This window comes from Prunus avium, chromosome 5, assembly GCF_965620075.1.
Source record: "Prunus avium chromosome 5, drPruAviu1.hap1.1, whole genome shotgun sequence".
Lineage (NCBI taxonomy): Eukaryota > Viridiplantae > Streptophyta > Magnoliopsida > Rosales > Rosaceae > Prunus > Prunus avium.
This window is the reverse complement of record NC_142288.1, coordinates 21727015-21742144: the sequence shown is the minus strand read 5'-3', so window position 1 is coordinate 21742144 and position 15130 is coordinate 21727015. Positions and strand designations below refer to the sequence as shown.

Here is a 15130-nt window from a genome sequence, read left to right as displayed (position 1 = left end):
TTAATTGGAGGCCCATGGCCATGGCCCCTCCCGCCCACCCCCAAGGCCGGCCCTGTCCCCTTGAGCAATTAAGGTCACTTGAAAGGCTATTTCATAAAAAGCATTGAATGGAGTTGAATAAATGGGCTAGGCTGGCTAGGCGGGGGCTAGGCGGGCTAGGCGATTGCTAGGTGGTTGCTAGGCGGGCTGGGCGGTCTAGGCGGGCGCCGGCGCCTAGAAGAAAAAAAATGTCATTTTGGAACTCCAAGGTCTAGGACGAGATGACGATGATGCTATGAGGAGAGAGAGAGAGAGAGAGAGAGAGAGAGAGAGGAAGAGGATTGAAGAAGAAGAGAGGTTGCAAGTTATGTTTAGGGTTTAGAAAAGGGCCTGGGCGAGAGAGAAGGGCCTGGGCTTCATAAAATACAACATTAAATGGATTTTGCACTATGAAATCACTAAAATAACCACTAATAAGTAACAAATAAATAACGAATAAATATTTTAATATTTTAAATCAAAAAAATATTATACTATTTGTTTAATATATAATTTGTATATCCTTTTTATTTTTCATGATTTTGGTATAAATTTATAACTTATAATATTAAATAATTTATTAAAAAAAGCATAGGCACTCGCATAGGCCCCGATTACTCCTCTAGGCGGTAAGCCCTTGCCTGCCGCTCCCTTACTGCATAGTGATTTTTCGAACATTGGGATTAACATGTTGGTAAATCGAGGTGTACCAACACTTCAATTTACAACCCTGCAATTTTAACTGACTCCAATTCCCTTCTGTTTGTATTCATAATTAACTAAAAATTAGTTGCATTGCATGGCGTTTAGATTTAACTTTTTTGGTATAATTTTTCTCAAGACTATAAACAAAGAAGCAATTTCATTAGTTCTCAATTGATTGTGCAATGGCTATATGTCTCCGGAGTATGCCATGGGCGGGATGTTTTCTGAAAAATCTGATGGCTACAGCTTCTGGGTCTTGCAATTGGAGATTATTAGTGGCAAAAAGAATACCAGCTTCTATTCCATTGACCAACATATAGGCTTCCTAGCTTATGTAAGCTCACACTCTAAATCTTAATGCAAAATCGTATCTTTCATACAGCTTAAGCAACCTACATAAAGCTAAATTTGCAAAATAAACTAGATACTCAAAACTGTTATAATAAAAAAAAATAGAAACCTCAAACATTATAAATACTAGCCCCTTGGCGCATGTGCCAATTGGTTTTCTTTTTTCTTTTTTCTTTTATTTTTAGAATTAAGAACAGATAACATGGGTAGTTATGTTCCATAAAAGTCGGACTTATTATCTGATTTTGTTTTTATTTTTATTTTTTTTAAATGAAAAAAATGTGAATTTACCACATTATCCTCATTTAATTAAAATTTTCAATTCTTAATGTTTGATTTTTAATACTTTGATTTGCAGCCACCAACTCCAAGGAAGCATGGCAGCTTCTGCCTCCTCTCTCTCTCTCTTACCAGATTTACACACCTGTATTATTCATGGGATAATTTCCTGCACCTGCAGGTGGGCTTACTAGTAAGGAACAAATGAAATATTTCTAGTTCCAGTACAAAAATTGATAACTTTAAACAAAAAGTTTACAGCCACCAACATTAAATTTAAATATTTTACAAGTGCTTCCTCCACAAATGCTTCATAACCAACAAATAAATCGATCCTGCATGTTTTCTACTTCAAATCTTCTCCTCATATGGTTGCTCTACTGGCATAAATGAAAATCCAAGCATTCCATAAGCCACACATGCAAATATCCATGAGCCGACTTGAAAATCATCAACTAGAAAGTTCTGAGGCAAGGAAGCTTGACCACTTGAGGTGGAAGCAAACTTGGTAAACTATAACCATGTTCACATTAAATGAATAATAAACGTATTAAGCATAGAGAATGCTACTGGATTCAGCAATAAAGGAGGAATCAAACCAGAGTAGGAAGGCTAGCTTAGTAAAGTTAGTCTTCATTCATCGTCTCAGTGATCGTCTCCATGGATTATCGTCTTAGTTTGTCTTCATTAGAACTCAGACCAATTGTAAACACAGAACCCCCAAATCGAAGAACCAAAGAGAAAATTTTGAAACAATCACAAGAAGGGATACCCATCCCCTATCTATTTGGGATATAGAAATTTCGGGCGGCTATACTATACTTTAAAATAAAAAATAGTATAGCCACACGGCTAATACGTTTTTTGACATTATAATTGTACAGGCTTGCTAGTTTGGGGTTTGTGCTAAAATAGCCCTTTTTCACAATTTTCATTCTATAATAGTCATTGTCCCATACAGTCTCTTTAATGTAAGGGGGGCTATTTTAGAATAGAAGTTGAGAAAAATGGTTATTTTGGACCATTTCACTGCTAGGTTTGCACTCAAGTATTGTAATGACTTCCAAGGAAGAAACATTTTTGTGATACATCTTGTCACATGACACCATTGAAGCCATTAATATATGAGAATGAAATATATAGAGAATCTTTTAAATAGAAATATTATTGGAATTCATAATTATAGAGCAACATTTAAATAAAATTATTTATAATGAAAAAATAAAAATCTAGCTGCTGTTTAAAATCACCCGTATGTGTAGCGTTTATAGTTCTTTGCGGGGGAACATTGTCAACAGTTGGGTCCATAGCTCAGTGGTAGAGCATTTGACTGCAGATCAAGAGGTCACCGGTTCGAACCCGGTTGGGCCCTTCCTCTTCACTTTTTTTTTCCCTTGTTCAACATATTCAACAATGCTGGCGTCGTTCCTTCTTAGGGCTTTTGTAATTTCTTTCTGTGTTCCTGGATTATTAAATTTCTTTATAATTTACTGATTTTTTAGTGCAAATTGCTAACACCAGACACAAAATTTCACAATAAACAACAAATTTTATTAAGCACGGTACATAAAATTACAAACTTGCCAGTAGCATTTTTTTTTTCTCTATTCACCCTTTCAATGCAACAACAACAAACAACAGATTGGATCCTTTACAAAAATATAATATTTCGAAATGCATCATAATTATTTCCCAAGATTGTTGTATTGGAAACAGGTCAGGGAACAACAATGAAGGGCAAATTTTTCAAAAAACAACAATGAAAGTTTTCCCCTTTACTCCCACCAAAGAGACCAAACCAACCCCATCCAATAGTATATATTGCAAAAGAATGCTTCAAGATGACAACAAATGAACCAGTCATGCAAATTGAAGGATCACTTCTGTTTTCGACTCTGCAGCCTGCTTCAAGACTGATTAGCCTCTGATTAATTTGCCCAAAAAATTGAGATCCTTGTGTTTTGCACCCCGGTGCTCATCTTTTCAGAAAAAGAGCAGTTCATTAGAAGGGAAAGAGATTCCCGTTTGTAATTGTCACGCGTTTGCGTTCTTTTTACTTTCTAGTACACAACCCTCTTTGAGGGCTACTTGTGCCTCATCATCCCTTCCAAGTGCTAAAAGAGCTGCAGCTTGCAAATAGGATGCAATGTGCCAAACCGGGGAAATCACTTGGGCTTGTGATGCATCATTCAAGGCTTCCTGTGGCATGTCACTCATCACATAAGACAAACTACGGCGTGCAAAAACTGTCGGGGAAACCATGGTTCCAACATCAATAAACTGCAGGTTAAATGAACAAACTGTCAGATAGATGGCAGAAATGCTGCCTGTTCAATCTGTAATAGATTTAAGGATCAATATACCTGGTGGACCCAAAAAAAAAACCTGAAACCAACATCATAAAGAGTCGGGTTTGAGATACCAATTAAAATATGGTTACTGTAACCTTTTCTAGGAAACATCTCTTATTATTCAACCATCAAAATTATTTTCTATAATAAAAAACAGGACAAATCAAATTGAGAATGACTTATAAACATCTCTGTTTCTGTAACCTCAAGGACTGTTAATTGGAAAAAGGGTTAGTACCAGGGCCAAGCTTTAACTGAGTAGACAGGGCCAATTACAGCAGGATTTTGGCCCCATGTCGAGTAAAAGCTAAGCTCAGTGCCCTACGTTGACCTCCAGAAAAAAATCCGCATGAGTAAAATGTCAAATCGCACCATAAAATTGTAAAATAATATCTAATGTCTCATTGTATTTTCATTTCTCTGATGGTACAGACTCACTGTCCTCCTCTTCACCCTCTTGACCATTTACGCCTGTTTGATACAGAGGAAGGGGAAAATGAGGACCCGGGCTGCCCTGAGGATCCCTTTTACACAAGAGACATAAGTCGTTGGTTGGTCCAGAAAGTCATGGGAGAGGCAGGCTAAGTGAAATATACTAATATACTGGTGTTACTAAATAATCTTATGAATCACGCACGGAATACTTTATATCTCCTCGGCCTATAAGGTGAACAGCTTAGCGATTTGGCATATATCCAAGGAAAGAAAGGGTGCCACTTTCCCTAGTGTGGTATTGCATGTAGATGGGAATGAAAGATAAGAATCTTCTTGTCTAGTTTCCATTCTACTTCTTCTCTTCCTAAAACAGAAGTTATTAAGGGTAAAAAAATCTCAATTACTCACAATTAAGAGCTTAGCGATTTGGCATATATCAAAAGGAAAGAAAGGGTGCCACTTTCCCTAGTGTGGTATTGCATGTAGATGGGAATGAAAGATAAAAATCTTCATGTCTAGTTTCCATTCTACTTCTTTTCTTCCTAAAACAGAAGGGTAAAAAAATCTCAATTCAGCTCCATTAGCAACAGGACATACTTTAGTTTAATCCACTCCATAGGCTTTATCATATACAGTAAAGTTAATTTATATGGTTTATACGGTGATACTTCATATTCTTTAAATCTGACCTGGGTGTAGCACTCAATTGCAGCTCTGAAATCTTTATGACGGAAAGCAACGTCACCCTTTTTCTTTGAGTTTAATGTCTCCTGCATCTGGTTGGTCCACATTTGGAATGAAAGCTGAAAGCTAGAAAAAACACCAATTAGCATACCATATGTGAGTACTGATTATCACTGTGAAGTGTTGATGCTTGACAGAGTTCGCATGAGTTAAACCACATTTAACAGTCATCATTTAAAAATTTTAAAAAAAATGCACATAACAATTAGGCCAAAAGTCACTTTTGGTCCCTGTAGTTTGGCACTTCAACCACTTTTGACCCTGTAGTTTCAATTCCATCAATGTTGCCATTGTAGTTTCGTATTTGTAGCAATTCAAGGACATGTTAGTATTCTTGTCAATTTCTTTAACGATGCAAGGGGCAATTTCGTCAACCCAATACCCTTGAGCCTAAAAGCTTGTCTGAAATTCTCCCCATTTCATATTAGGGCTCGAAATTCAACCACTAATCCCAATTTTGAAGAACCCTAAACCAAATGACCAATTTCAAGCCCTAATATGAAATCAGGGGAGTTTCAGATGAGCTTTTATGCTCAAGGATTTTGGGTTGACGAAATTGCCCCTTGCACTGTCAAAGAAATTGACAGGAATACTAACTTGTCCTTGAATTGCTACAAATACGAAACTACAGGGTCAAAATTGACGGAATTGAAACTACAGGGTCAAAAGTGGTTGAAGTGCCAAACTACAGGGACCAAAAGTGACTTTTAGCCTAACAATTATCTAAAATGTGCCTACTGGAAGTAAAAAAGCAAACACTTAAACAGCAAACATGGGTCACACAATGAATAAAACAAAGAGGTTAAATATATAGCTCACTGGTTGATTTTATGCCACTTAACAAAATGGCATGGGTTGATTGCTTCAATGACACCAGGAATTATGGAAACTACAGTTATAAATAGATCTCATGCATTCTCAATGTTTTTATTTCGGGCTAGACATGCACCTTCATGTTACTGAGCACAAGTACCATTGAAGGATTGACATATGTCAGGTCAATGCAACACCACCATCAGAAACTAAAACGAGACATAATACAAATATTGACAGAATTGAAAAGGCTGAAACTTTGTTACAGTTGATTACGCAGAAGTTCAGAAAAGCTATATGATATAATATAATGAGACTTAGCTATTCCTTAAATATGATATACGAGAAACGAACCTCAGTTGCTGCACCTTCATCATCCTTATATCCAATGCTTTCTAAGATCTCATGTATGGCCGTCAAATCCTTCCTCACACAGGCTTCACCAAGTGGTGATAGATTAGGTAAAGCTGCTTCACCATGTGGTATACCCATCAATACATGAGAAGCAACCTGCAGAACTTAAAGTTTAGTCTAGATTGCAAAAAAAGTACCATGCAATGTTTCAATACAAGCACAGACATTGACTAATCATAAGTTGCTATTGAGGATGTCTATAATGAGTAAAAACTGCACATAAATAATAGAATGAGGTATGGATCTTATGCCATTATTAATGGACCCAGTGAAAAACACTCTTCAAGGCTTTTTAATGGTACAACCCATAGACAAATGGTACGATATAAATTATATTCATAACTGAGGCTCTAGAAAGAAAAACTTTCACTAAATATGGCTGTATTTTCTTTGCTTTCCAATTATGAATTCCAGTCTCTGACAAGAAGAGATAGAAATAGTAACCAAATCTCAAAATTTGACACATGCAACCACTTTGAAAGAAAAGACCAACCAATAAGAATATTTGTGAGACAAGTTAATAAAGAAAAACCAACCTCTGTATCCTTCTGAAGAGGAACCAAAGCAGCAACCAATGACTTTGGATTAGGACGCTCTCGGGGTTCATATTGCAAACATCGTGAAGCCAAACGTACTAACTCAGTTCCCTCATCATTTGAAAATTGGCCTTCCAAACAAGAATCTGTTAGCATCTGAAGATTCCTGTCCCGAATAAGATCAAGTGCCTAGAACATTGTGCAACTGAACATTAGATATGCAATAACATGGAACTCAGAACTGAAAGCTCAAATGAGAAAAGCAAAATCACAAACTTATTCCTGTGACCAGAGTCACATGTTTTTCGAGGTCAGTGAGGAACCCTGAAACCCTCAACCTTCTAAAGAGTTCAATGGGAAGGATAATGGAAAACAACGTCCAGGAACTACTTATGAATATTCTTTTGAGGTTGAAGAATCATGCCATATTACTAATATACCTGCGGTCATTACTTCCATAATCATGGCCATCAACGAATGTTCCAGTATTCCACAATTACTAATACCCAAAACTAGTCTGTCCTGTATTACTCTTAGGAATAGGAAACCGTCTGGTGGTGCATTAAGGGTCTTATTGCAAAAGAGACTTACATGGCTTGGAGGAATATGTTTCCCACTGAGAAGGTCAAGCAAAAGGGTGCCAAAGCTATACATTACACTTTCTGCCGTAACTCTTCCTACAGAAAAGATGAGAGAGATATGGTATTCATAAAATAAACATTCAAATAAACACCCCCTAGAATATGAGAACGAAATTAGAATGGTCAAATAACATCCATGGAGAGTGGGAAATCAAGAGCAACAGAAGCATGTTATTTAAAAGAAACTTATAAAACATATATGTAGCGAAAGAACTGTTCAGATAACAACCATGTAGACCATTGGAACTGACAGCAACAAAATCCACTACACAACATGGAAACCAGAGTACTTTCATGTTTAAATAGAATCATGTTTGGCAGGCATGCACATGTGTTTGTGTTGTATACAGAGATAAGTATTTGAGTTCCAAATTGAATTTCCCTTATAAAATGCCATATTTGCAGATTACTCAACAAATTACCCCTACTTTATCAAGCAATGTATATTACATAATGAAGAGATATATATATACTATGGACATCATAAGAGAAACAAAAATTCCAATGGCTAAAGCTGGTATTCAGTCAAATTCCAGACCATATTAGAAATTTAATTACACAATACCATCTTGGACCCACAAAATAGCCAATTTAATGCAACTAAAACATAAATAAAAGGAAGAAAACTGGGAACAAGTAAACATAACATCACAAGTCACAACAGGCAAACATCACATGTAACATCTGAATATTAGTATCCAGATGGTAACAAAGGTTCAACTGCCCTGCTGGTCCAATGAAGAACCCAAAAGTGTTATTAATGAATAAATGCCAAAAGCTGAGAAATTTTACTTCTTGAAGATACATACCTGTCCGTAGATACTCGGGAGGAGTAAATGCCAGGTTTGTACTGTAGCTTTTCCCATCTCTACTGTTTTTCATCATACCAAAGCATGAAAGTCTAGGGTTGCCATCCTGAAGTTTTAGTAAGAGCAATTCATATCAGACTCAAACAACACAAGAGGGGCAGAAAAGACAGTATTAAGTTAAGTTTGAAGAAACAGAAAGTAGATAGATACTCACATCATCAAACACAATTCTATAGGCATTTAAATCATGATAAAGGGCACGTCCTTTACTGGTACAATATTCAAGAGCCTGTGCAAGATATAAAGCCACTCGTAACCGCATTGCCCATTTCATGGGTTGTGTTTCCCCTGATACAATATATAATCAAACGCAATACTAAAAATTGTGTCTTTTGAGGACCAAAAAGTTAAAATAAAGGGGGGCACATAGAATACAGCGGAGAAGTATGAGTAGATAACAGATGTCAAAGATAAGGGAAAATAGATTCATTAATACTTCAACAGATATGAAAACTGGACTTGCAGGTGGAAACACAAAAGAAATCCAAACACAGCAATCATCTTGAGTGATGATTATAAGTTGTTTTGCATCTGATCCCAACATGCCGGCAATGATATTCAAAACAACAAATGATATGACGCTTTAAGAAGTTGAAAAAAGAAAATATGAATTGACCAAAGGAACTGCCAAACTAAGAACCTACTGCATCTTGTCAACAGGAGTGATCATTTAAAAAATATATATAGCACCCAAAACATCGCCACATTTTCATAATTTTATTTTTAAAAGAGACCCTTAACAGCCTTTAGTGGAAAACTATGATTACAGCGGTTAAAATGTTAATAGTTAGATAATCAGATAAAACTTCAGATTCATATTTAAAGTGTTTCAGTCACTACTAAGAGCATATTGGATACAAAAATGAAACGCAAAAAAACTAAAGGCGTTTACATTATAAAATAACAAATATAAAGTAAAAACTAGCGAATAATGGACTTACAATGAAACAAATGCTTCGCCAATGTATCATTGGGCATATATTCAGCAACAAGTAGTCTCTCATCACCTTCACAGCAACAACCAAGTAAATTTGTCAATCGGATGTTCCGAAGCTGCCCAACAGCCCTTGCTTCTTCCTAAAATTGTAAAAGGTCAGGTCAGAGGAAGAAATACAAAACTCATAATGCAAGGAAATGAAAAAAAAACAATACTACATTAATGGCTGTGCAGACACGTGGATATTGCATAAAATGAAAGAATTCATGAAGATAGTAAAGAGAGCACGTTGGCATTTCATAAAAAATTTAAAATTAAACTAACTTGGTTGATCAATGGCCATGAATGCATCAGTCCATTATTATATGCCATAAACAGACCAGATATAATGCCCTTTCCCCAGACTAGAGTAGCTGGATCTGATCAAAAGGAGAGAAAAAAAAAGTAAAAGTGCGCTGTAAAACACAATTTTGCTTTTGGGGCTTCTTCGCGTGAATGGGGGAGGCCATTAAGTGTATATTGGACATTCAATTGAATGTGTGTATCCTAAACAAGATCACTATCATGGGAACATTAAAGCAAATGGTAGTAGTTACCACAATATATAAATGATGATAATAATAATACGTTGGGGATTAAATTCTTTTAGCGGTATCAAACTGGACGATTGAGTTATTCCATGAGATGCAAACATCATCAAACCATTTAAAGTCAGTGGGGTATTCAAATTCAAAACATGCTCCAAAAATTGAACCATTCCTATGTAAACCATAGTGCAGACTCCTTTTCTGGGGAGAAAAATATCATTAATAGGATAAGTAAAAGTTTAACAATTTTTGTAATGGCAAGGGCAATTAGCAATTACATACAGTTTTAAAAATGAGAAAGATGTAATAAAGTTACTCAGAAATCAGCAATATCAAGAATGTCGTGAATCGGTCAAAAACGTCACCAGAAAAGAACATAAATATGGAAAAATCTGTGAATGTTGATCATAAAAGAACTTTTGTGGAAGTAGTCATAATGACATCAGAATAATCGGGAAGTCAGTACATGCTTACCAAAAATTGCCGGGCATCAGGCCAAGCTGATCTATTGAATCTTTTGACAGCTATCCGTCTTTGATTCTCAAGCTTCCCTTTGTAAACCACATTTGGGGCCTTTTCCCCATGTTCAGAAACTATATTCTCCACAGCAAATCCTGAGGTTGCCGTCCTAAGTTGCTCAACTGTGTACTCATGAAATGCAGGCAAATCAAGTTCATTCTTCTCCTCATTTTCTACAAAAAGAACAGCAAACTATGATATTGCAATTGGAGATACAGAGAAAAAAATGAGAAATGAAAGCTACACATTCTTACCCACGCTATGGGTCTCAAGAACCGGTTCAGTAATTTCTGAACCCCAACAACAGACAGAGAGTTTGGAACACCCACAGCCCATCCCAGTCTCAGAGTTTGACAGCAAACACTAGAAAGTCTTGAGGCTTCAAAATTTCAAATTTTACCAAAGTTTGTAAAACCCAAAACCTCCATCCACCTTCAATGCTAGCCCAATTAGTTCCCTTCACTGAGCAAGACCTGTCAAAGATTCATTATTCAGAATCTACAGTTATATGGAAAACCACAAAATGCCCATGTCTAAGTTCAACTCATTTTCTCGATATCTGAAACTAACTTCAATAATTCTGCCCATTAAAGGCTTCCTCAAAAAACAATCGTTTTGTTCTTTTTGTGAAAAAACAGCTTCTTTCAAATGTTCCTTTCCACAGAAAGCAAAAGATGCAATCAATGTCAAGACAAATTATTCAACCGTCAATGATTCAAGTCAAGGGACACTTTAGTCCTAACACTAATGCTAAACTCTGTACAGAGAGAAACAATGTAGAGTAGGCATCACTGAAGAAATTTCAAACGGCATAGACAAGCAATACATCACTAAATATTCAGCATTTGAGCTAAACAAACGATACCTCTCGAACGATTCCAATCTGGGTCAACTCACTATGATCCGAGCTAGTCAAATTGAGTCCACAAGCACAACCTACCAACTAAGCCAAAACCCAGTTCTCTCAAACACCAAACAAAAAGCTTCTTCCTTTTGGCACCAAACACACTGACCCACCAACCAAAATCACGCAAAACAGAGACCCTTTTTACTCAAATCAAGATCACCAACAGCAAAGCACAGCATGGTACTCAAAACATATGAACTCGAAAACGAAACAGCAAAACTATATTTGTTTAAAGTGAAAATTCGAGAAGAGCTTTGAGAACCTGAAATTGAATGAATGAATGAGCCAAGCAAAGTCCTCGTCCTCGATTCGGTCAAAGGCAACGAAAGCAAGGAGGTCTATTGTCCTTGTTTATTTCATTCTCATTTTTTTCTTTTTTTTTGTTAAATTTACAAAATTCTAAAATATAATAAAAATAAGTTCAGACAGTGAGAGTTGAGAGAGACTTCGAAATCAGAAATCGTCGTCGTCGTCGTCTTCTTCGTCGTTTCCGCGTTACTTTCTCTGCGTATGAGAAAACTTGCTGTGAGAGACAGACAGACAGACACAGCGAGCTTCGAGATTTAGATGAGAATTGTATATATTAAAAAACGTGAAATATTTTTTATTTAAATTTTTACTTTTAAAAAAATTATTTATTATTTATTATATTTTTGTGTTTTTATATCGGAGAGTGTTTTGGTGTGTGCGTGTGGGATTTGTCCTACATTTCCCCTATTTCCACCGACATGACCCCATCTTTCTGATTTTCACACCCCCTAGTGAATAAGTCCCCATAATCAATTGCCCAACTATCGACAAACCCAAAAATAATAAATTTATATTTTAAAAAAACTATGATATTTAATTAGACCAATAATTTAAATATAAGATAGGAAAACACAAAAGTAATAAAAAGTAATCTATCTGTCCAACTTGTTGCCAAAGTGGGGTGAATTTTCCACTACTTTGCCATGAGGTCTAGCTCAAATCTTGTTGTGTGTATTTACCCCTACTTTTTTTTCTTCATGATTTTTCCTTTTTGGTTTAGGTTTTGAAACACGATCATTTTATTTTATTTTATTTGCAACTTTTTTATTAAAAATAACTTTTGTTGTAGATCCATCAAAAAGAAAAAAAAAACTTTAATGATAAAATAACTTACAGCTCCACACAACACAAACACAATAATTTGACTTTCGCTCTAATCTTCCCCCTTAATATATATATATATTTTTTTTTAAACAGAATAATATATAACAATTTCTTCAATTTACACAACTCAAGTAGAAGACGTAGCAAAACTGTCCAAATGATTTCTACCCATCAATATAAAAATAATTGAAGAAAACATAAAAATAGAAACTCTTCATCAAGAAGTGGTTTACTTTGGAATTAAAATTGGATTATGTTAATCATTAGTGTACGCATCACATGAATCAAATTTGTCTTTATATATTTAGGATCTTATTGGAACATTCTAATTGGAAGCTAAGGAACTTCTAGAATTGGCATCAACGTAGCATATTAAATTAATTTGGGCATCAATAAGCCAAGCCAATCGGGTTGTTGATGGTCTCAATCATAGTAAATCCTCATGTTAATTAACCACAAAATTCAATTAGATGCACTTTTCTATATATAGATTTTTTGTTCTTATCGTATGTCTAGCATGAGAATATACCTCGAAATACATCATGTATTTTTAATCATATCAGACATGAAATGTAACTATATATAGTAATTAACAAATTCAAATTTAGTAAGGGTATATAATAACAGAACTATCAGCATCATTCTCATCATTAAACTTTTTTTTCTCCAAAAAGAGAGGGATAATATTTTAATCTAATTGCACTAATGGAGTGTATTGGTCAACCGTTTAGAAAGAAAAAAAGAGAGACTATATAATAGTGATCTTATTTTGCAGTGTTCAAGTCACGGGGTGTTGTCAATCTACTCATATTATAACATATGTATTTGTTTATTAATCTAATATGTTACCAAATAAATTTACACCCCAAAATATAATAAGAGTACCTACAATCTTTTTGTAACCCCAAAATATAATACGAGTAAAATAGTAAAATTAACAAAACAAAATTAAAAAACTTTCAGAGAGGCTAGAAATGGAAAGGACAATTACCAAGCCCCTGGACCAAACTCAAATTGCACAAAAGGAAAGCACTCAAGCCCAACTAAAAAAATACAAATTTGAAGTTCCTATGGAAAGTGGAAAAATTAGTTAAAAGTAAGAAATAAATCTAGAGCTTAATTAATCAAGGGTAGGTACAAAATGTTTCATTTTTTATACAAAGAAACAACCTCTCGTATGCTAATGCCATCTTCGTTGCTGTAAACATGGAATTTGCATATTCCAAGCATGCCTTTCCTCTTTGTGCTGCCCTCTTCGGCCCTTCATTCACAGCCAATTCCAACGCTTCCAACAACGACTCCACGTTGGGAGAAAACATAAAACCATATTCATCATCCACAACTATAGTACCTTTGATGCTTGGAAACCTTGATGCCATAATTGACTTCCCGCTCATCATCGCCTCCGTGAGAGTTAGATCGATACCTTGTGGTCGAAGTGTAGGGTTCACAAAAATATCGATCGCGTTATAAAACGCATGTAACTTAGATAGACTCATAGAACCAAGTACTAGAACTCGATCAGACTTCAAATCTTTGTACCTTTGCTCCCATGGCCCGGAACCGGCCACGATCAAGTACACATTTGAAGGGTACTTAGCTATGAGCTTGGAGAATGCTTCATAAAGTATAGGATGACCTTTGTCCTTCACTAATCTTCCAACCACTCCAAATACTAAATTACTAGAATTTTTTGGTATGCCAATTCTAGATCTAAACTCGTGGCCTACTTTACTATTTTGACCAAACTCAGCTTCATTTACACCGTTGACTATCACATGGACTCTTTTGTTTGGTATTTGGTATACATCCCTCAGCATCTCTCCACAGCTATCACTTGTAGCAACATGATGTGCATAGTTTTGGAAAAACCTAATCTCATTCAACACCTTTGGAACCGACCCTTGTATGCTTTTGTTGAAAGATGGGGACATAGGCTCCGTGCTAGGGTTACGTGCCAAGTCTTGGAAGATGTATGAGTGCAAGCTCTCTAGGGCTATGCCATGCCATGACACTGCAAGGTTTGGGAGGCCCCGGGCCAGCCAATGAGGAAGCGCCACGCTTTCGGAGTGAACCACGTCGAATTTTTCACGTTGGTTTTGCTCCAAAAATTGTTCCCATGCCTTGTTGTAACGCCAAATCCCGGGCTCACCCTTGTGGAAATGGATGAACGGTGATGAAGGACTTGGAGGATGATGTTTGATCAGCTCTTGTGGGGAGGTGAAGACATGGACTTGGTGGCCGAGGAGAGCAAGGGTTTTGTGTAGAGTGATGGCATGGCGTTCCATGCCTCCGGGGACGGTGCCAAGAGGCCATTTTTTGGAGAACACAGCGATTTTGAGGCGAGGGTGGTCTTGATGGTGAAGAAAGGAAAGGCGGTTCCATGAAAACTGAGCGGTACGAAGATCGCCGGACCACAGCTTGGGATGGGTGGGGAAAGTGGTGCAAATGGAAGTAGAGGTGGTGTATGTATGGAGGAGAAAAATAGCTGGGATGGTGAAGAGGACAATGAAGAAGAGAATGGTGCATAGTTTTGATGAAGAAAAGGAAAAGGGTTTCTTGGGTTTGTTGTAATTGGAGGCCATGAATGGGAAAATGAGGTTAGCTAACCTAGATGGAGATTTGGTTCTGCTCATATACTTTTGAATTTTATAATTTGTATGGGTGCGTAGTGGGGATTAAAAAAATGAATTTTTTGTTTTAAATTTGTTTGTTTGAAATGCTTTTTTATTTTATATTATATTGAAACGAAAACTATGGCGTATGTCTTCCAACTAACAACATTAGGAACGTGGTTGTCATTGCTTATTAATGTTTGACAAAAATAAACAAAAGTTTTCTTTTTGTTCTTTGAGATTACATAAATAGAAAATTTGGCATAAATCCAATT

At 36.1% G+C, this 15130-nt stretch overlaps 2 protein-coding genes and 1 non-coding gene across 5 annotated transcripts; 1 reads left to right on the top strand and 2 right to left on the bottom strand.

Annotated features, from left to right (window-relative positions):
- The first annotated feature begins 2653 nt into the window (after positions 1–2653).
- On the top strand, positions 2654–2725 carry TRNAC-GCA (transfer RNA cysteine (anticodon GCA)). Its single transcript has one exon. It is a non-coding gene; the product is annotated as a tRNA-Cys (tRNA).
- Positions 2726–2882: 157 nt separating this feature from the next.
- On the bottom strand, positions 2883–11671 carry BSK7 (kinase with tetratricopeptide repeat domain-containing protein). 3 transcript variants are annotated; one of them, XM_021959803.2, is made up of 11 exons: positions 11369–11670; positions 10454–10672; positions 10155–10372; positions 9098–9233; positions 8311–8444; positions 8097–8202; positions 7238–7323; positions 6647–6835; positions 6051–6206; positions 4829–4942; positions 2883–3633 (listed from the first exon to the last, which is right to left on the bottom strand). In XM_021959803.2, the coding sequence occupies exons 2-11, from the start codon at positions 10533–10535 to the stop codon at positions 3388–3390; spliced, it is 1467 nt and encodes a 488-aa protein (XP_021815495.1). In that variant the 5' UTR covers positions 10536–10672; positions 11369–11670; the 3' UTR covers positions 2883–3387. The 3 variants fall into 3 exon arrangements, 2 of the variants coding, with proteins under 2 accessions (XP_021815495.1, XP_088109366.1); XM_088253240.1 differs by lacking the exon at positions 11369–11670 and adding an exon at positions 11065–11148; XR_002526874.2 differs by having other exon boundaries at positions 3494–3633; positions 4829–4949; positions 11369–11671.
- A 1693-nt stretch (positions 11672–13364) lies between these two features.
- On the bottom strand, positions 13365–14876 carry LOC110758011 (uncharacterized). The gene has a single exon (XM_021959784.2). The coding sequence runs from the start codon at positions 14874–14876 to the stop codon at positions 13365–13367; it is 1512 nt and encodes a 503-aa protein (XP_021815476.2).
- Between the last annotated feature and the right edge of the window lie 254 nt (positions 14877–15130).